Below are 21,765 nucleotides of genomic sequence, written 5' to 3' on the forward strand. Positions count from 1 at the left end.
TCAAGAGAGGCAACAGGCTGTACACTGTGAAGTGGGATTCTGCCACCTTACACACACATCCCTGTTTTTTTAATTGTCCTGCAAATCAATTGAGTCCTGTGTGCAAGATGATTGTGTCAATGCAGGACAAAGGTGATTGCAGCTTTACCAAAGGACAATTTTGTCTTAATTTTGCTTATTTATGGTGCGTTCCAATTCATAACTCCTTCGTGTGAACGCGAGTGGAGGGGGGTTGGAGGTGTCTCTGTAGGAGAACGGAGGCTTCAGTATGGAGGAGGCGTGGCCTAACAGCAGTTTGTTTTGGTTTCATGCTGGTGCTCAAGGGCGACATCTACTGGATCAAAAAGTTCTTCACATTCTTCCTTTCAACAAGACACATTTGACCTCTGTGTTTTACACTATTTCCACCTCAACTTGTAAAAGACAGACTTTTATATAAGTGTGCATGTTGGCAGGTTCAGCTTGATTAACTGCAGACCTTGTGATTAAACGATTAAGGTCCTGGTTTCTGATCTTATCATACTGAGTCTAAGTCCTGAAGCTAGTGCACTGGAAGAAAAAATACTTTCAAGAGGAATGAAGAGATTTTGGCTTCATGCTGTTACACTGTTGATGTTATCATCAAAGTATTTTTGTTTTGGGAGAAGGAATTGGTGCTTAAAAGTGAATACGTTCACTGTGCCTCCCTGGGCTGTTGTTAATATGACCGAGCAGCGTGCACCGCTCCGACACAGCAGACTCCAGACGGGCCTTTGAGGATTCTTTTTGTCAGTGAACAGAATCTCAGTCCACATGGAGCCCTCCCTCCTCGCAGCCAGCAGACGTCCTACATGCTGTTTCTGCTGCTGCTGGTTTTGATCTCAAAGAACTGAGGACATTTAAAAGATATCTGTGACGTGGACAGACTGACAATACGGGGAGGAATGAGCAGCTATTTCCACGCTTAATTACACCGTTTTAAGAAGTTAATTTCACGCGAATCAAGCTGAGGAAGCCTGAGCTGCATGGTTGAACCGGGCCGTGTGCCAGACGCCGGGCTAAAGCCGCACAGTGGTCAGTCTCCTGCTATTCTATGAAAAGATTAGAGGGCTGCAGGACTTCTGAGGACTCTGATTTCTCCTCCAGGTAAAGAGTAATTAATATAACGACACCCCCCTGACTCCTCTAAGGCCTCTTATCAAAACTCTTTCCTTATCTCTTTTAAGAAATGTAATTAGAAAATCTTTCCACTTAATGATTGTGCAAAATGAAAGTGACGTTCAAGCAGTGGATTCCCTTCGGTGATTGTTGACGTGAACTATGTGAAGAGACGATGTTGGACAGCCAGACAGAAGAGCAGCAGTAGCTCAGTTTAGCATTTTTGGCAACAGGGAAATTAGAACTCATGCTGAACTCAAGATCGATGATGTTGCATGAGGGAGGGAGTGTGACAATAAAGTTTCTGGATGAGACAATTGTACAACAATCGAATAAAACCCACACATCCAAACTGGGCTCGCACTCTGCAGGGCTCCAATCAGATCCAGAGATGTATTTCACCGCAGGGTCTTTTTATTTATAAAGCTCTCAGAAACATTACCCTCATACCTGACAGACACTTTCCTCAAGGTGTTTACTGTTGAATGTTCCTCGAGTCAGATCGGAACTGTGAAAATCTGCTTTTTCTTATTCTGTCTCTTGGAACAACATGCAGCATCTTCTTGAGGGAAATTAACCTTTACCTTTTGGGCATTTTATAAACTTGATTTTAAGCCTCTCAACCAACCTCTGTTTGTAACTGTTTTACACAAGTGTGTTTATTTATTGCATTAAATCGCTTAAAGGCTTAATATGCGTAATAGATATTATACAAATTATATAAATGTAATAGAAATCAAGTATCTCCTGAGTCATGACTGTCTACAATGGGTGTAACACCCGAGTCCCACTGTCTGTGATGTTTTCAGAGTTTTCAGAGTCCTATCTTCACTTTGTTTACATCGCCAGGACGGCCGGCTGACTCCTCCCCTCGTGTATAAAAGTTGTTTAATTGAGGGACTAGAGAAAAGAAGAATAACATACTGTACTCACTGCTTAACTGTGTTTCTAGATCACGCTCATTTCAGGTAAATTTACATGCAGTGTGAAGATACCAGCATAATAAAGATCGCTAGCATTAGCATGCAAACACAACAATGCAATGTTGTCTAATTATTTCTGTAATAACTCGATGTCGTTGTGAATGAGGGTTGCCCCTCAATGATCTTTCAAATATAAATAAAGGTTGACATTTGGAGCACACCTGCTCTTCATCAGACTACGGTCACATTATCTGTGAGTTCATGTGAAGCGCTTCTTTTGAGTGTTTGTTTTTTCATTGTCAATAGTTGGATAGTTCCTGGTGTTGTATTTAATGTCATCTCGTTGCTGCCAGCTGTCTGCAAAGTGTCACCTCGCTGCTCTTAACCTCACTGAACTCTTGTTTGGGATGTCGGGAGTCTTTTGGGGATACATTCTTGCATCGTAATTTAAAGCATCTCTCCTCTTTTCTGCTTCTCCCCCGATCCCACTTTCTCAACGAGTCGATGTGTCTCAATCACGACTCATCAGCATTCTGTGTTTTCGTCTCGTTCAACATCTTCTGAGTTTCCAAACTGCTGTTTTAATGGTGTCAGGAAGTTGTTACTAATAACTGTGGTCGAGTCTTTTTGATCCAAATTGTTTATAAAAAAAAAAAACACGAGAGTAAAGAAAAATAAGATTGACAGTCACTGAAGTTCTGTGAACAGATTTATTTCTGAACAAACAGTTCAACATCACAACGTAGCTGCAATTTTAAAAACAAGATACAAACTGAAATAAAAGAAATGAACCGAAAGATGGCTTCAGGTTTGAGTGAAGCAGAGCATGCTGGGAGAAAACAAAAAACAAAACAGGAAGTCACATCACAAACGCAGCTTCTGAAAACTGTCAGACCAGATCAGCTGATCACACTGGAGTTTAGACTCCTCCTCCTCGTCCTTAACCCCGCCCCCTCCACCCTCACCCCTCCTGCTCCTCCTACCCAAACCCCCCACCCCTACTCTTCATCCTTAAACTCCTCCTCCATCACAGACTCCTCCCCCTTTTACTTGTGTCCCTTGCTGGTCTTGAAGGACACCTGCAGGACTTTGTCTCCAAGTCGGTACCCGTTCAGGCTGTGGATCGCCATGGCTGCCTCCTCGTAGTTCGTCATGGTAACGAAGCCGAAGCCTTTGCACTTGTTGGTGTTGAAATCTCGGATCACTTTCACGTTGATGACGGCGCCGAACGGCCCGAACATCTGCCACAGGATGGCCTCGTCTGCGTCCTGACCCAGGTTGTAGATGAAGATGCACCAACCGGTGGACGAGCTCCCTGAGACTCCGCCCCCTCCACTCATGTGATCCACACTCATTGGAGAAAACCTTGGGTGAAACAGGTAGTACAGTGAGCATCCAATCAGAAAGCAGTATTTCAGTAAACTTGCTCCAGGAAACAGGAAATGACTTAAATAATTCAGGTTTGTTGTTGCTATTCGACAGGTGAGCGTACCTGAATCTCTGGGCCTGGTGATGGACCGGTCCTCCAAAGCGCCGTGGTTGGCCATGATACATCTGTGACGTCATCTGGGAATTCCTCGCCTGATTGGGGTTTGCGGCAAACTTGACTGTGATTGGCTCAGAGCTGCCAGGGGGGGTGTGGCCGTTCAGGTGCTTGACGGCGTCCTCGGCCTCGGCCCTCTTATCAAACCGGATGAAGGCTACGCCCCGGGACAGACCTAGAGAGCCAATAAGATTGAAGGGGTAATACAGAGTTAGTCGAGGACTGAGGGCTGTGATTGGTCGATGATTGTGTTTACTGAGAGCGTGAAGTACCGGAGGCCTGGTCCACCAGCACTCTGGAGTTGATGATGTGTCCGAAGCGGGTGAACATGTCCTCCAGGTCCTGCTGGCTCAGATTCCTCGGCAGCCCGCTGATGTACAGATTAGCGTCTTTGATCGTGTCCGAGCTCGGCCGCGCAAACGAAACCTGCATGGAGGAAAACAGGAAGTGCTCAGTGGGTCACCATGACAACCAGATACAATTCAAATGAATGAAAATAATACTGAATAAAATAAAGTTACAGAGTTTTTTAAATTAAATCCAGACATTAGAAGAAGTATATTTAAATTCTCAAATGTAAAAAAATAAAAAAGGTTCCACATTTCTCAAAATAAAACAAACAAAAAAGACAAAATAAAAGCCTCTAAACAGTCTTAGAGCATTAGACAATCGTAAAAAATAAAAGCATAAATTTAAGAAAATAAAAGCTTGTCACACTGTCACACTGAACTGAAGTAATTCACAGTTTCGGTGTGGACAAGTGTCAACGTTTAAAAAACAGGCTGAGAATAATTACGGAGTCAGAAAAAAAGAAACATGACAGCAGAGTTTTCAAAATACCTTCATCCGTCAGACAGATTGCAGGAGAGAGAGCGCCCTCTACTGTCCAGGGAACATAACACATCTATCAGTTGAGACAGGAAAATCAAAGAGCACCTGTTGCACATTACCTTGATAGTTTTAGACTGTAGCCTCAGGCCATTGAGGGTACTGATAGCCCTCTCTGCATCATTAGGGTTAACAAAGTTAACAAAGCCGTAACCTAAACTGTGGCCTAGAGAAACACAAAGGAAAACAACAAAATAAAAAACAAAACTGTCTGTTACAGAAGCTACACATTCGGGTGATTCACAAACTGAGAGACAATAAGACACAGAAAAATCTCCACAGCGTTAAAAAAGTGACTAAGTTGTTCTGAACAGACCAAGAAAACCCACATTGTTTTTAAACACTTAATTTTTACTCAGAGTGAGACCTCCTCCTCAAAATGAGACCTCTTTGATGATGTCTTTAAAATCGTAATTTTTTTACTCAGAATGAGACGTCCTCCACAGCCTTTAAACGCTGAATTTTTACTCAGAGTGAGACCTCCTTCACTTGTCTTTGAGAGCTGAACATTTACTTGTGGAGTACATATTCAACAAACTAAAATATCCACATTAATAAAGAAAAAAATAAATGAATATAAATATGCAGAGATGAAACCGAACATGTAACTTCAGTCGACAGTTTTCTTAATGTGTTCAGAACAAAAACTTCAAACATTAATTAAAACTTTACAAACATTTTTCAAATCCTGAAAAAAAAAATGTGAAAACAAATTCAACATTTTCAAAATGTAATTAGAAATTTAAATATTTAAAACAGTTTGTCACAGGCACGGAGAAAATATGATAACTTTTTATTTCACACCATAAATAAATAAAAGTTCATGTTACTATAATATGATGTTTAGTAAAAAACAAAAACAAAAAAGAAGAAAAGAAAAGTGATTATTGACCCGTACAGCCAAACGCTGAACACAAAAATGACCATCAGATACCTGTGAAACAGTCAGACTGAGGTCATTATCCTGGTGTGAAAAATAACAAAACATTACAACAGTGAGGAAAAAAATATATATAATCAGTTAAAAATCACAGATTCATCTTTTAAAGAAAAACAGAGCTATTAAAAAAAATAAAGCTTATTGTTAGAAAAAAACAGAAAAAATAAAAAAATCAGAAATCAAAAAAGTGCTGCAGGAGAGAGTACAGAGACAATCCTGCAAAAAGTACGACTTCACCGCTGCTACTGTTAGTGCGACCACGGCTGAGCTGTCTCTAACGTTAGTGCCGTCAACAGATTAATAAAATGTATCTGATCGACTGAAGGCTTCTTGATTTATGATTGGGATTAATCGCATGTTATCAGAATGCGAGAAGCATCACAGGTAGACTGACTGCATCGTCTGACTTCTACGTTTTAAATTGAACTCTTATTACTTTATTCTGACCAAAACTGCAGATTAAAACACAGCTGCTTGCCCCGCCCCCTCATCTGTGTGTGTGGATTTTTGAGAACGGCAGATAAGACTAGATTTGATTTGATTTTTGAACTGGAAAGATTTGACCTCAATTAATGCACACAGAGTTTCAAAGTACCTGAGTGTGTGTGTGTGGACCCCCCTCTCTACAGGTGGAGTAGGGGGGGGGAGACAGAGCGAGGACAGATTGTTTACTTACTAATCTTCTTGCCACTGTTGGTTGCGAATTCATTTTTGTTACTTGTGTTTTCTTAATTGCTTTTTATGTTATTTTGTGTTTCTAACTCTGATGGTTGTGTGTTGTTTCTTTGCGGGGGCGGACGGGCTGGGTGAGAGGTGACACAGGCCCTTTCCAAAAAGCCACAGTTCTAGACTGAACCCTCGCGGTCACTCAGTGGGCATTTTTTTGGGTCCACCTCAGCAGACTGAACAATTCAGGATGGATGCTAACTTCCGGGTTTTGTACAGTATGGTTCGGATGCATCCTTTCAGGAGATAAGTTGTATTTTAACACCCACAATGCTTTGCAAAATGAAATGTAAAACGTCACTTCATGTGCGCCACAAAATCAAAACAAACGAGGATGAAAAGAAAAGAGGATGGATGCGGCCAGTTCTGGGAACGCACCTGTCTGTATCACACTGTACGGTTTTGTGTTTGAGCCCTTCAAAAACGAGGTGGTTCATCTCAAAGGGCCGTCCATCAATAAACAGAGTTTCCCACTAACTAAAATACTAACACAGATTAAATTGTGTGCCATGATTTTAACATGTTAACGGACTGCTGCAGACATTTGAATGATTAATGATCTGTGACGTCAGAGTGTCTTCATTTTGCCTCAGGTTATCAGGACGGTCCGAACTGAAACTACGACACCTGATGAAGCGGTACTATGAAGTAGACTTGATTTACAAAGTGAGTACAGTTTTAAATACTTCCCTTCTGTGCCATTTGAATTAAATAGTCAGCGTACACCGGAGGAACAGAGTGCTACTGAAGGATTATTCTGTCTACTGATTGGTACTGCAGGAGTACCTCAGAGTGTGAATTAGTGTTTCATTGCAGGTGAAGTGATGTTGGGGTGTACCTGCAGTATAAGGGCCTGTGTCCACTAAGGCTGCTTTTAGCACTGGCAGCGCCCATTTTAAAAAACAGAACTAGTGTAGTTCAGCCTCATCAGCGTCCAGAGTGCAAAAACATCCTCATCGCCGACACGCTCTCAGATGAAAACAGCTCAACTTATGAATCACTGACCCGCTCTTCAATGTGACTTCAAGAAGGGGCGGGACCTCTGATATCAGCTTTGTCAACAACAATGCAGGAGGGGGAAATTGATCTGACTCGTCTTTTCAAAGGGGGACGATTTCCACGTGTAGAGCTGCTGCGGATGCCAGGACACGACTCATTTACATGTTTTCATCTTGGGGGGGGTGAGGTTAACCTTCGTATCCTGGCAACAATACGTGCCAGTGAGAAGCGCTCTGAAACTGAGACTGAGAGCGGTGCAAGCCCCAAAAAAAGACGTTTGTGGACACGGGCCCTTAGTGTAGAACACCTGCAGTACTCCTACCTGCCGCTCTGTCGTGGACGCGTTCGTAGTATAAATGTTGTATATTTGAAATACAGATTACTGCAGTACTCCTACCTGCCACTTTGTCGCGGATGAGTTTGGCCGACTCAACGTCGCCCACGCTGCTGAACAAACTCCGCAGCTCGTCCTGGCTCATGGTCTGCGGCAGGTAGTTCACAATCAGGTTTGTTCTGGAGTCATCGTCCTCCATCATCTGCTCGCCGTACCCGTTATCGTACAGCTCCTGAAACACACACACACACACACACACACACTCCTTTAACACATCATCAACACACTGAACACCCGTCAGTACAACCTGATGAGTAAGTGACGATTATTTCAACCAATCAGAGAGGAGCTTCACCTTTCCGGGTCCTCCTTTGGCTGAATGCGGCCCGACATCACTCTGGGAAGACTGCACCTCACACACCTGAACACATGCACACACACATACCACACACACCACACACCACACACACACAGGTTAAGACAGGTGACTCGGGTCAGTAATCAGTCGTTAAGGATCTGAACAGGAAGTTGTTGATCAGCTTACCTTCAGGTAACGGAGGCCTCGTCTCAGCGCCATGGAGACTCACTGCGTCTGCAGAACAAGATGTTATAAATATCATCAGAAGTCCATTAAACATGAGTCTGGTTCTGATCCAGGTTTCTGTCTGAGTCTGGTTCTGATCCAGGTTTCTGCCTGAGTCTGGTTCTGATCCAGGTTTCTGTCTGAGTCTGGTTCTGATCCAGGTTTTTGCCTGAGTCTGGTTCTGATCCAGGTTTTTGCCTGAGTCTGGTTCTGATCCAGGTTTCTGCCTGAGTCTGGTTCTGATCCAGGTTTTTGCCTGAGTCTGGTTCTGATCCAGGTTTTTGCCTGAGTCTGGTTCTGATCCAGGTTTCTGCCTGAGTCTGGTTCTGATCCAGGTTTCTGTCTGAGTCTGGTTCTGATCCAGGTTTTTGTCTGAGTCTGGTTCTGATCCAGGTTTCTGCCTGAGTCTGATCCAGGTTTCTGTCTGAGTCTGGTTCTGATCCAGGTTTCTGCCTGAGTCTGATCCAGGTTTCTGTCTGAGTCTGGTTCTGATCCAGGTTTCTGCCTGAGTCTGATCCAGGTTTCTGCCTGAGTCTGGTTCTGATCCAGGTTTCTGCCTGAGTCTGGTTCTGATCCACTTAGCTTAGCTCGTAAATGTGGCTAAGCTAAGTGCTCCTGGTGGTTTAAAGTTAATAATATAAAAACATTTCGGTCTAAACCTGTTTGTTTTAGTGTCTGCTGATTACACCTGTCATGTTGTGGTGATATATAAACACCTGAGGTGAACAGGTAAACATTTAGAAGAAGAAAAAGTGACGATACTGAGCTAACAACGAGCTAATGTTAGCCATATGTTAGCATCGTGGCTAACGGCGGGAGCTAACGCCGCTCACATACGTCATAAACTTACCTTAACGGTGGCGGACAGGTGAGGGACAGGTGAGGGACGGTGTGGACTCTCTCTGTTGTTGGTTCGCGGACGGTTTTTGTCTTTCAGCTTAGCTCACAAAACGGCTATGAAAAAAAAGGCGGATTAGCTTTTTACTATTAGCTCCTCTCCTCTCCACACAAAGGCAACAAACTCCCGCTGATTGTAGTATCGCGATATCTTGTTCTACTTCCTGTTTACAGCCCATAAGGTGTATTACCGCCACCTAGTGTGCTGGAGTTCATTGTTACAGTGCTAAATACAGTTATTAGAGTACAGTGGTGAGGAAAACCTTGGAGGTGGACAGTTATCAACTGAAACACTTTGTTATTTTATATTCAGGTCTAATTACAGATTTATTTCCTCAACTGTTTAAAGGTTCTTTAAATCTCACATATATTTTTATCCCTGCACGGGTTATTTACATTTCTTGTATAAGTCTATTTTTAATTGCACAGTTTAAGTTTGATTCATCTAGGGGGATCTATGGGAGGGGGGGGGGGGGGCGTCGGTTTTGTGGTTGATTTGTATCAAATGTTTTATGTCATGTCTTTGTAACCTGCTACTGGATGATTTGAATTTCTGTCTATCTGTCTGTCTGTCTGTCTGTCTGTCTGTCTGTCTGTCTATCTATCTATCTGTCTGTCTGTCTGTCTGTCTGTCTGTCTGTCTGTCTGTCTATCTGTCTATCTAGAGGGAGATGCAGGAAGAAGAAGGATAGAGACAAACAGCAACTACGGCCCATAAGATCAGTTTAGTAGCTTCAATGTTAGTAATAAAGTATGAGAATCATCTTTAATGGCCATGTATGCTCACACACACACACAAGGGATTTAAATTCAGGGAACTGAGCTCTCAATGTACAAAAAGTATAAAAATAAATATAAACTATGTCAAATAATCAAAGATGCAAAGCTAAATAAGACAATAGTATGTAAGAGTGATAAGTTTGAATTTCAATTACAATTCATCGATTGCTTGTTTTTTAAAGTGTTCTGAATGTTTAAGAGTGTATACATGTGAGGGTAGCTCAGTCTGTAAGGACTAGAGGTAAGGACTAGTCTGACATCTGTCCATCAGTGCATGTCTGTAGGATCCTGTTTGTGCATGTGTGTGTTTCAGCCGATGTGTGTGTAGCGTTACTAAATCACAGACTGTAGAAATTGAATCTCCTCTTGTGGGATCAATAAAGTATGTCTTCTTCTTCTTCTTGTTGCAGAATGCCGATGTTTTCAAATCAATGAGTGTTTAATAATTGTGATCTCAATATAAATCAAAATAATTGTGATTATGATTTTTGCCATAATCAAGCATCCCTGTTTGTGTCGGTGTGCTTTATGTTGTCTTATTCTGTAAACAAAAATGTCCAATTTTAGTTATTTGTGAGATGTAGGAATTTGTGGTATGTATTATATTTATTATTTTACAGCCTTGTAAATTAAATTCTTTATATCAATGTCGTTTTCCTGCTTAAATAAACATTTTAATTTATATTTGGGGATTGGAGTCGTTTCTGTTTGTTGTAAAAACAAAAAAAAATATTTTCATGTCTATTAATTTATTATTTATTTAAACTTTTCATAATAGTAGTTGTAATCATTTATTTCAGTCACAAGAAAAAACAAAAACATTTAGACTGTAAAGGTGTAGGCTGAAGCTTTATCTTAATACACCTCCCCTTCTTACAAATCTTATTATTTAAGACACGACTAGTTTGGTTCCAAAAACAAAACATATCAGAACAAAATGTGTCTCAAGAATTTATTTCAAAACAAAACAAATGAAACAAACAAAAAAAATCAAAAAAAATATTCACAGTTTCTGTTAAAAAAAAAGCAAAATGTAACACAACCTTTGGACAACCAGTGAAACATGAACACACAAAATATTTACAAAATACCGGAAGTCACCTCTTGGAGTGACGCCCACCCATGACGTCACGGCGAAGCTTCCGTTGCTGCATGTAAACAAAGCGTATCAAGCGGCGGCTGGACTGATGGAGTTAACCCGGGTTACATCCGAGATAAAGTGAACAAACTTGAGTCTGTTTGACCAGATCAGGAGCTCAGATTCTTTGTGATGGAGCTGCGCTACAAATAAACCGGAAACATGTCGATGGAAGATCCGTTCTTCGTCGTTAAAGGGTCAGAACTGTTCTGTGCTAACCGAGCTAATGCTAACAGCGGCTAACAGATGCTGCTAAACGATAGCGAGTGTTATGCTAACAGAGGATTATGTAAACTTACAGAGAGACAAAGTCGATCAACAATCAAAGTAACCAGATTAATCTGAAGTTTAACAACAGGCTGCTTAATGTTCAGTAACATAAATATTAACATTTTAACGATGTCAGTGTTTTTAGTGTTAGCATTCTAATGTTGTCGTGTGGCTCTTAAAAAAACAAAGAACGGAGATAAAAAAAAAGTATATTTAAAAGGAAATAAATGTTTTATTACGTTTTTATCAGTCTCAGTTTCATCCAACATACACTCTAGACATTAAATAATACAAAATTAAAAACCCTAAAGATAAAAATATGACATTAAATACTGTACATGGTTCATGTTGAGGGCCAGACTGCGACAGAACTGATATACTATATATACAGTATTTCACTTTTATTGCCTAATTTATTCATCCCCGAGGGAGATTTTATTCTCAATTATTATTGGATATGTTTCCCACACACAGGGTGGAGAGGTTGAAATAGTGGACTCATAGAAATACCTTTAAGTTCTCTGAAAAGAGAGGCCGACAGAGAATTCATTTGATGCGGAGGCTGAACTCTTTTAGTGTTTCACAAAGCATCTTATGAAGCTTTTATCCAAAGTCTTTTAACAGTTTCTTTTCTCTGTTGGTTCAATGGGTTGTCTGTGAAGGACAAGAACAGTTTGAACCACATCGTAAAAGTCTGCTCTAAGATTATTGGAGTCCAGCTGAAGGACTTGAGCTCCCTGTGGAAGGAGCGTGTGGTCCAGAAAGCCAAAGGGATCATAAACATGTTGTCTCATCCGAGTTTTCTTTAATGCCCTCTGGACGGCGCTATCTTGCCCCTCCAAGGAGGACAAATAGAAACTCCAACTCTTTAATCCCTTCAGCTATCAGGCTGTTGAATGCTGAACAAGTCTGTCATCGTATTAGGAAATTGTAGATTGATAGCGCCGGCTTTCTCACTTGACGACCTATTCGACTGTTGAACTGTTTGTTACTGACGTGTGGATGTAACTGAATGCTGTGGTGATGTGTTTGTTTCCTTTATGTTGTCTTTGCGTTTTTTTCAATGGCTCGGTAGGTTGTGAAACTGAATTGCCCTTCTGGGATAGATAAAGTTTTCTGAATCTGACAAACAGGACTTAGTGGGGCTGCAGGGTGATTGATTTATAATCAAATGAATATACGGGGAATTTTGACTTCAGAGGTGAATTTATGATGATGTTTTTATTTACAGTGAAGTCCTGAAGGCAGTGAACGCAGCACAGAGCCTCCATCACAGATGGAGCGAGCTGTTGCAGGAGGGGGGCGGGGCCTCCAAGGAGGAAATGGACTGGACAACCAATGAGCTGAGGAACAGTCTGCGGTCCATCGAGTGGGACCTGGAGGACCTGGACGAGACGATCAATATCCTTTAAACAATCGAACGAGAGTTTAAGTTTGAACATTTCTGAAAACATGTTTTTTTCTTAACTGTCAGTGAACGCATCGTCGAGTCCAACCCAAAGAAGTTTAACCTGGACGCACCTGAGCTGATGAAGAGGAAAGCCTTCATCACTAGTACCAGACAGACCGTCAAGGTGGGCTTCAATCACAACTTTATGAAAAAAACAGAAATTCATTTAAACTCACCTGCTCAGGTGAACCCCCAACCTGAGCGTCATGATGGATGGGGGGGCGGTCTTTATCTGTTTTAATTTGTTGATATGAATGTTTGTGTTAACATAAGCCCTGATTATTACTGAGCTCTTATTGGATAATTTAATTTAAAGTGTCCTGATTGGCTGAGCTGTATCTGAAGAGTCGAGCGATCTGATTGGCTGTTTCTTCCACAGGAAATGAAGGAGCAGATGTCGAGTCCAGCTGCTGCCCAAGACAGGAAGAACAAACAGGTAACACACATCTGAAGTACACACACACATCTGAAGTACACACACATCTGAAGTACACACACATCTGAAGTACACACACATCTGAAGTACACACACACATCTGAAGTACACACACACATCTGAAGTACACACACACATCTGAAGTACACACACACACATCTGAAGTACACACACACATCTGAAGTACACACACATCTGAAGTACACACACACACATCTGAAGTACACACACACATCTGAAGTACACACACACATCTGAAGTACACACACACATCTGAAGTACACACACATCTGAAGTACACACACATCTGAAGTACACACACACATCTGAAGTACACACACACATCTGAAGTACACACACACATCTGAAGTACACACACACACATCTGAAGTACACACACACATCTGAAGTACACACACATCTGAAGTACACACACACACATCTGAAGTACACACACACACATCTGAAGTACACACACACACATCTGAAGTACACACACACACATCTGAAGTACACACACACATCTGAAGTACACACACATCTGAAGTACACACACACACATCTGAAGTACACACACACACATCTGAAGTACACACACACATCTAAAGTACACACACATCTGAAGTACACACACACATCTGAAGTACACACACATCTGAAGTACACACACACACATCTGAAGTACACACACACATCTAAAGTACACACACACACATCTGAAGTACACACACACACATCTGAAGTACACACACACATCTAAAGTACACACACATCTGAAGTACACACACACATCTGAAGTACACACACATCTGAAGTACACACACACACACACACATCTGAAGTACACACACATCTGAAGTACACACACACACATCTGAAGTACACACACACATCTGAAGTACACACACATCTGAAGTACACACACACATCTGAAGTACACACACATCTGAAGTACACACACACACACATCTGAAGTACACACACATCTGAAGTACACACACACACACACACACACACACACACACACACACATCTGAAGTACACACACACACACACACACACACATCTGAAGTACACACACACATCTGAAGTACACACACACACATCTGAAGTACACACACATCTGAAGTACACACACACACATCTGAAGTACACACACACACATTTGAAGTACACACACACATCTGAAGTACACACACACACACATCTGAAGTACACACACACACACATCTGAAGTACACACACACATCTGAAGTACACACACACACATCTGAAGTACACACACGCCTCATGTTCCTCACGCACGCACGCACACACACACACACACACACACACACACACAGCTGGTTTCCTGTAACTTACATTACTACCAATACCTCCTGGAAAACCTGGAAATCTCCTCAGACAAAGAAACCTAAATCCCAAATCCTTCTCGGATCCTGATTGTCCTCGAGTCCAGCAGGTCCTTAAAGGTTATAAACTGGTTCATTTATGTCCTTAAAGGTCATAAACTGGTTCATTTATGTTCCTAAAGGTTATAAACTGGTTCATTTATGTCCTTAAAGGTCATAAACTGGTTCATTTATGTCCTTAAAGGTTATAAACTGGTTCATTTATGTCCTTAAAGGTTATAAACTGGTTCATTTATGTCCTTAAAGGTTATAAACTGGTTCATTTATGTCCTTAAAGGTCATAGAAGCTTTAGGGAATATCCGGCTGATACTTGGAGGTTTTGGTAAATGTAGTTCCTTCAGCTGCTGCTGCAAATTGTCTAACAGTTGATGTGTGTGACGTTCAGGCTCTGCTGGGAGAACGCGGCGCTCAGGGTCCGATCTGGCAGCCTGGTCCTGATAAATTCAGCCGCTTGGACCGACAACTGCAGACCGCCAACTCTCAGTTCATCGAGGAGCAGCAGGGGCAGCAGCAGGTAGAGAAACACCTGACCTTTGCAACAGCCAATCACAGAGCTCTAAGTTGTTGTATAACATTTAAGAATGTTTTTTTATAATTCATTAAGAGTTTCTTTTGTGTTGTATTGAATATAATATATAATGTGTGTTGTGTCAGCTGATCGCAGAGCAGCAGGATGAACAGCTGGAGCTCGTGTCGGGAACAATCGGAGTCCTGAAGAACATGTCAGAGAGGATCGGCATGGAGTTAGACGAACAATCTGTGTAAGATGTCTGAACGTTAACACGCTACAAAGATCCTGAACTACAAAATGATTATGAACTCCTAAAGAACATATCAGTAACATATCCTGGTATGTCAGAGGAGAGAACAGGATGTGTTTGAGGAGTGAACAGGATGTGTTTGAGGAGTGAACAGGATGTGTTTGAGGAGTTAACAGTGTTTGAGGAGTGAACAGGATGTGTTTGAGGAGTTAACAGTGTTTGAGGAGTGAACAGGATGTGTTTGAGGAGTGAACAGGATGTGTTTGAGGAGTGAACAGGATGTGTTTGAGGAGTGAACAGGATGTGTTTGAGGAGTGAACAGTGTTTGAGGAGTGAACAGGATGTGTTTGAGGAGTGAACAGGATGTGTTTGAGGAGTTAACAGGATGTGTTTGAGGAGTGAACAGGATGTGTTTGAGGAGTGAACAGGATGTGTTTGAGGAGTGAACAGTGTTTGAGGAGTGAACAGGATGTGTTTGAGGAGTGAACAGGATGTGTTTGAGGAAGGTGTTTGTTTTCTGGTCTGAGTTGTTGAGTGTTGTTGTGTATGTTTGCTTTTTGCAGGATGTTGGACGACTTCACTCATGACGTGGACAACACTCACACCAAATTGGACAACGTCATGAAGAAGCTGGCCAAGGTGTCTCACATGACCAGCGGTAATTATCCCGGCAACCAATGACGTCATTCTCAGTGTCCTTACTGTAAAAACAAAACAACAGAACGATTAAATAAATAAAACATTTCAATAGAAATTAGCGAGCTATCCGACGTGGCTCACTTAGTTATTAGCCGTATTAGTTGTCATTTACTTATTTCTGTATTTCCACAGATCGACGACAGTGGTGTGCTATTGGCGTGTTGCTCGCCATCCTCTTTGTTGTCCTCCTCCTCTTCTTCATCCTCTGATTGCCCCACGACCTCCCGCTCAGCACACATCTCGTCTTATTGCTGTGTCTACTGGATTCTACTGAACTCTACGAGATGCTACTGGACTCTAATCGACTCTCCTAGACTCAGATGTACTCTACTGGACTCTACTGAACTCTACTCGACCTACTAGAATCAACTGGACTCTTCTGAACCCCACTGGAATATAATGGTCCACAATGTGTGTTCATGGCTGCTTGTTAGAATAATGGCAGAGGTCAAACAAATGGAAATTGTTGGATTTTTTCTTTTTCATTTTCGTTTAAAAAATATATTTGTGTTTTTTTGTTTGTTTTAAAGGGCTGAAATATCCACTAAAACTCCAGTAAAGATAACCATTAAAAAGAGCACTCCAAAATATAACCAGTGACCTCTAGTTGAACTCCAGTTCATAAAGTCCATTAAAACTCTGATAAAATTACCAGTTAAAGTCCAGTTAAAGCTCCAGTTTAACGCAAATTAGAGTCCAATAATATAACCACTAAAACTCCATTCCAAAATAAAACCAGTGACCTTTAGTTAAACTCCAGTTCATGAAGTCATATAAAGTCACCAGTTGAACTCCAGTTTGTCTGAAAAATAACCATTAAAACTCCAGTTACATGCAAATTATGAGTACAATAAAACAACCAGTTACACTCCAGTTATCTTAACTTTGATTGTGATTCAATCAACACCAGTTTAACCAGTTTAACCAGTTTAACGAGTGCTACTTCCTGTTTACTTCTTGTTCAACCCTCACCAAAATGACCTAAAACACTATTTTGATATGATGTATGACACTAAAACTCGACGTGACGTACGACACTAAAACTCGACGTGACGTACGACACTAAAACCCGACATGACGTACGACACTAAAACCCGACATGACGTACGAAACTAAAACCTGACATGACGTACGAAACTAAAACTCGACATGACGTACGAAACTAAAACTCGACATGACGTACGAAACTAAAACTCGACATGACGTACGAAACTAAAACCTGATATGACGTACGAAACTAAAACTCGACATGACGTACGAAACTAAAACTCGACATGACGTACGAAACTACATTTCCGACATGACATACGAAACTAAAACCTGATATGACGTACGACACTAAAACCTGATATGACGTACGAAACTACATTTCCGACATGACATACGACACTAAAACCTGATATGACGTACGACACTAAAACCCAACATGACGTACGAAACTAAAACCTGACATGACGTACGAAACTAAAACTCGACATGACGTACGAAACTAAAACTCGACATGACGTACGAAACTACATTTCCGACAAGACTTACGAAACTAAAACCTGATATGACGTACGACACTAAAACCTGATATGACGTACGACACTAAAACCCAACATGACGTACGAAACTAAAACCTGACATGACGTACGAAACTAAAACTCGACATGACGTACGAAACTAAAACTCGACATGACGTACGAAACTACATTTCCGACAAGACTTACGAAACTAAAACCTGATATGACGTACGAAACTAAAACCCGACATGATGTACGAAACTAAAACTCGACATGACATACGACACTAAAACCCGATATGACGTACGAAATTAAAACTCGACATGGTGTACGACACTAAATCTCGTCATGACGAAAGACACTAAATCTCGACATGTCGTACGAAACTTAATTTCCGACATGACGTAAGACACTAAATCTCCTTGTTTACAGTTTATTTGTTTTGTTGATTTTAAACGACTGAATTCTTCTGTGATGTTTTTATTTCTCATGTTTCCTCTCAGTTTGTTTCACTGTTTGGATCATTATATTATTGGTTGTTTCTTTTCTATATATTGGAACTTTAAATCACAGACTTCCTCCGGAAGGCTTCACAATAAAAGCCTTCGTACACTAAACTCCTGGAAGGCTTTTATTGTGAAGCCTATACCAGAAGTGCAGTATTGGAGGCAAGAAATCTGACAAACATTGAGGAAAAGAGGTGTGCTGGAGACAAATAAGCCAATCACGTCGTCCCACCAACAGCGGTACGCACAGCGGTTATTTCCTGTTTGTGTTTAACAAAATAAAACCCCTGTGTTCAAAAAAATTGAATAACGGGGAAAAGTGACACGTTAAGTATTTGAAAAAATAATTCAGCTCTGCAAATGTTTTTTTCAGCAGGTTTCCGTAAATTCAATTTTATGTTAGAATTTATCGTGTTTAAATTAATCCACATTTTAATAAATAGGACAATCATGAAGCCCTAAAACGATAATAATAATAATACTGTTGATCGTCATGATAACCACATTAATAATAATAACCACTAAGTATTTGTTGACTCGTCTTAAATGAAACCATCAGAACAGATCGATGACTGAATCACGGCTGAAGGAAGGATTTTAAACTTTGTTTCTCTGTCTTTATCATATGTATTTTTTTTTCTCTGAGTGAAGTCTGAACGTCTGCAGCTGAAATTCATTTCAACAAAGTGATCAGAAAATAAAGACTGACAGTTACCATGGAGATGTTTTCTGGTTTCATGTTCACATCATCGGTTATAACAATCGCAGATACACTGGAATAAAAAACTTGATTGAAAGGTTGAAAGGGTTCGACTGAGGAAGAACATGTTACAGCAGCTTCTATCAAGCGGCAACCTCCGGTGTTGAAAAATGAAGCCAATGTGGGAGTGCAAAATCCTGCAGTTCCTCGAGTGTCCACTAGAGGCTGGCTGCAGGAGCACAGGAAGTCACATACACACCCATTCAAAAAAGCAGAGATTAACATGTTTACAGCCTGGTTAAAAAAAAAAACAAATAGGTTTGATTAGTCGTCATCACACAACACACTGTAAGGGGGGTCAATTTTTTTAGGTTAGGTAGGTGCGTAGCTGACCTGATTGACAGGTGGGCGTGGTGTAACAGTTTGTCAAGTGGCTTAAAACCCGCCTCAGCTCCAGCTCTGAGCCTGTTGTTAGGCTGACTGAAAGTTAGGCTGAGACAGGATTTCCATCATGGTGGCTGGTCTGAGCCTCCAGACCTGCCTTTATGAGGGACAGGCGTCAATCCCAAACAGTCAGAGGTTTAGGGTATGTTTGAATGTACAGAAACAGGTTGAATGTTATTTCTGATGTGTACTGTAGGTGACACATTAAAGGGTTTCTAAACAAAAAATGAATAACATGAAATGCAATGCTTCGATTCATTATTTTATTTTTTACAAAAAAATGTATACAATCATGAAAAAACACGAGAGCTGTACAGAGAAATACTGCAGAGATTTTTTTTTTACAAACACCAAAACAACAGGTACTGCATAAAATACGTAGGTGGTCTCATCAGGCGGTTTGAGGCCCCGTGTCGGAGAGCAGGTTTAGTGCAAAACCCGGAAACGAGGGGGAAACTCATTAGTTCCGTTTCAGAAAGGGAGGTAACTCAAACCTGAGGAAGAAGCTCAGAGTCTGTTACTATGGTAACCAGTTGCGTAACCAGTCCCTGAGTCTGTGAACCTAACGTGGTCGGGAGCAGGTTTTCTTCAATGAACCCCGAGTTTCTCACCGTCTCCTCTTCTGCATTTTAGTGGAGATTCACGGTCTGTCTGAATTCCAGGTTGTTTGAAAAAGTCTGTAAGGCAAAGCTACGTCATAAAACAGACTTGTTTGTTGAACATGGCATGTCCTACAGCTGAGGATCCTATGGATGAAGGGGCTGCGTTACCCCACAGGGAGTTAACTTACATTGACATTGGGAGAGGATTTAAAGACCTCGGCTTGATGTGTTATCATTTCCAGGTGACCATTTTAGCATGACCGCTCTTTTTCACAACTCTGTTGTATATCTGCATGATTCTATCCCGCCTCACATCAACCACCACCACAACTTCCTCTTTACAGCCTACAAATACAAAAGTAACTTAAATGTCACAATTCACCCAAATAAAGCTAATGAACATTGAGATACTCAATCAATGATTTTCACCCTAATATATAAAATATATGATTCAAATAAGGTACCAACACCTCCTTTCTGAATCAGACCCTGGGTGTCCTCGGACAGCGTGCTACTTCTTTAGGTACTTTAGTTTACGTTGTAGTTACAGTCGTAGGTACAGTTGTAATTATGATCATTAAAGGTCACATATGATTCAAAATACTCTTCTCCATGTTCCTCTAACTCTAATATGTGTCTCTAGTCTGTCTACAAACCCCCCAATGATGAGAAAAGTCCATCCTCTCCATCTTTTGCCTGCTCCACTTTTCAGAAAATGTGTGCTCAAACAGGCCGTTTGGAGATTTTCCCTTCATGACATCACAAAGGGCAGTAGCCCCTCCCCCAGGTGGGTGACACTCCCACAGCTAGGTGTTTGTTCTGCCCTCTGAGTCTGCCTTCTCACAGTAAACAATAGGACATGGAGCGAGAAAGACCGGAGTACATCCGAGCCCTTCCAGAGAGGGGGCGTGGTCAGACACAGCTCATTTACATATTTAAAGGTACAGACACAGAAACAGCCTGTTCTGAGCAGGGCAGAGTGGATTTAGAACAAGAAACTTCACACACATGTTTTGAGGAGCTCTGAGACTTATTTATACTGAAGAAGAGGAGGATATGAGACCTTTATGGGTTATAATAACTGTTATTAAAGGTACAGTCGCAGATACGGTCATTAAAATTACAGCTATGGTTTCAGTTGTAGTTACAGATGATGTCGTTGCTACCGTCACCGTGGAGTCGTCCTCTGGTGTCGGAGGACCCGGATTGTGGCCATCGTGGTCTGTGTTAGCAGCTGGGTCACCTGATCCAAACTGAGACAGGCGACCTTCTCTCCGTTCACCTCAACGATCTCGTCTCCGACTGCCAGCAGGCCGGTATACAACTTCTGAGTACTGCAGTCCACCATGTCCTCCACGTACACACCTGCATGAAAAACAAATTCCTTAAGGAAGGTTCTAGGTTCTACTTCTATGATGAAGTACTAGATCTGGGGCAATAGTATGATTAGGATTTAGATCTAACAGTCGATCAAAAAAAAAATTAATTACAATTTCTTAGCTGCTTCCTGTCTGGATGATCTGTGTTACTGGCCCTTTAAGAAAAAGGCCTTTGCAGTAGTTGTAGTTTTTGCTGTAGTATTTTGTAGTTTTTGCCGTACCAGAGTCGGGTCGTCCTCTCCCTCTACTGATGACGAATCCGAAGGTTCGATTGTTCAATCGACTGATTTCTAACAGAATTGTTCCGTCAGAACAAACCCGAAGAACCCGACCGACAGAACGGACAGACGAGGGACAACCAACGTCCTCGATGCTGACGCACCTCTTTAGACACCTGAGAGTGAGACAGGTTGAGAGAGAGAGAGAGAGAGAGAGAGAGAGAGAGAGAGAGACAGGCACAGTGAGTAGAGAATCTCTGATCAGGTGTTTAATGTTTCTCTCGTTTAAATCATTGATTAACTTGTATTACTGATCAGCAGCTGGTCTGTAGTCAGCAGATCGATCCTTCTTCTTCTGCTCGGACCTCAAACTCTGGACTGACGATGACTTTCTCATTTGCAAGAGGGGCGCCCCCTGCAGGACAGACAGGATACAGACATTAAGAGGTCATATTCTGCCCTTTTTGGGGTTCATATATTTAATCTATGTACCT

The 21,765-nt window shown here is 41.4% G+C and overlaps 3 protein-coding genes across 3 annotated transcripts in view; 1 reads left to right on the forward strand and 2 right to left on the reverse strand.

Moving 5' to 3' along the window:
* Positions 1-2,751: 2,751 nt before the first annotated feature.
* On the reverse strand, positions 2,752-9,100 carry LOC110002132 (ELAV-like protein 1). The gene is made up of 8 exons (XM_020657785.3): positions 8,924-9,100; positions 8,035-8,082; positions 7,846-7,911; positions 7,554-7,722; positions 4,554-4,657; positions 3,876-4,029; positions 3,553-3,778; positions 2,752-3,425 (listed from the first exon to the last, which is right to left on the reverse strand). Exons 2-8 carry the CDS (start codon positions 8,065-8,067, stop codon positions 3,107-3,109), a joined length of 1,071 nt encoding a protein of 356 aa, XP_020513441.1. The 5' UTR covers positions 8,068-8,082; positions 8,924-9,100; the 3' UTR covers positions 2,752-3,106.
* A 1,785-nt stretch (positions 9,101-10,885) lies between these two features.
* stx6 (syntaxin 6) lies at positions 10,886-18,649 on the forward strand. Its single transcript, XM_065955542.1, has 8 exons — positions 10,886-11,085; positions 12,390-12,559; positions 12,638-12,732; positions 12,988-13,044; positions 14,843-14,971; positions 15,112-15,218; positions 15,782-15,876; positions 16,050-18,649. Exons 1-8 carry the CDS (start codon positions 11,051-11,053, stop codon positions 16,124-16,126), a joined length of 765 nt encoding a protein of 254 aa, XP_065811614.1. The 5' UTR covers positions 10,886-11,050; the 3' UTR covers positions 16,127-18,649.
* A 672-nt stretch (positions 18,650-19,321) lies between these two features.
* Positions 19,322-21,765, reverse strand: part of si:dkey-121a11.3 (uncharacterized protein KIAA1614) — an 8,803-nt gene continuing 6,359 nt past the window's right edge. Inside the window, exons 6-8 of the mRNA XM_065956269.1 lie at positions 21,583-21,686; positions 21,275-21,447; positions 19,322-21,039 (exon numbers count right to left, since the gene is read on the reverse strand). Coding sequence (XP_065812341.1) covers positions 20,843-21,039; positions 21,275-21,447; positions 21,583-21,686 — 474 coding nt within the window. The 3' untranslated portion in view covers positions 19,322-20,842. The remainder of the gene's footprint in view (positions 21,040-21,274; positions 21,448-21,582; positions 21,687-21,765) is intronic.

This window comes from Labrus bergylta, chromosome 6 (assembly GCF_963930695.1).
Source record: "Labrus bergylta chromosome 6, fLabBer1.1, whole genome shotgun sequence".
Lineage (NCBI taxonomy): Eukaryota > Metazoa > Chordata > Actinopteri > Labriformes > Labridae > Labrus > Labrus bergylta.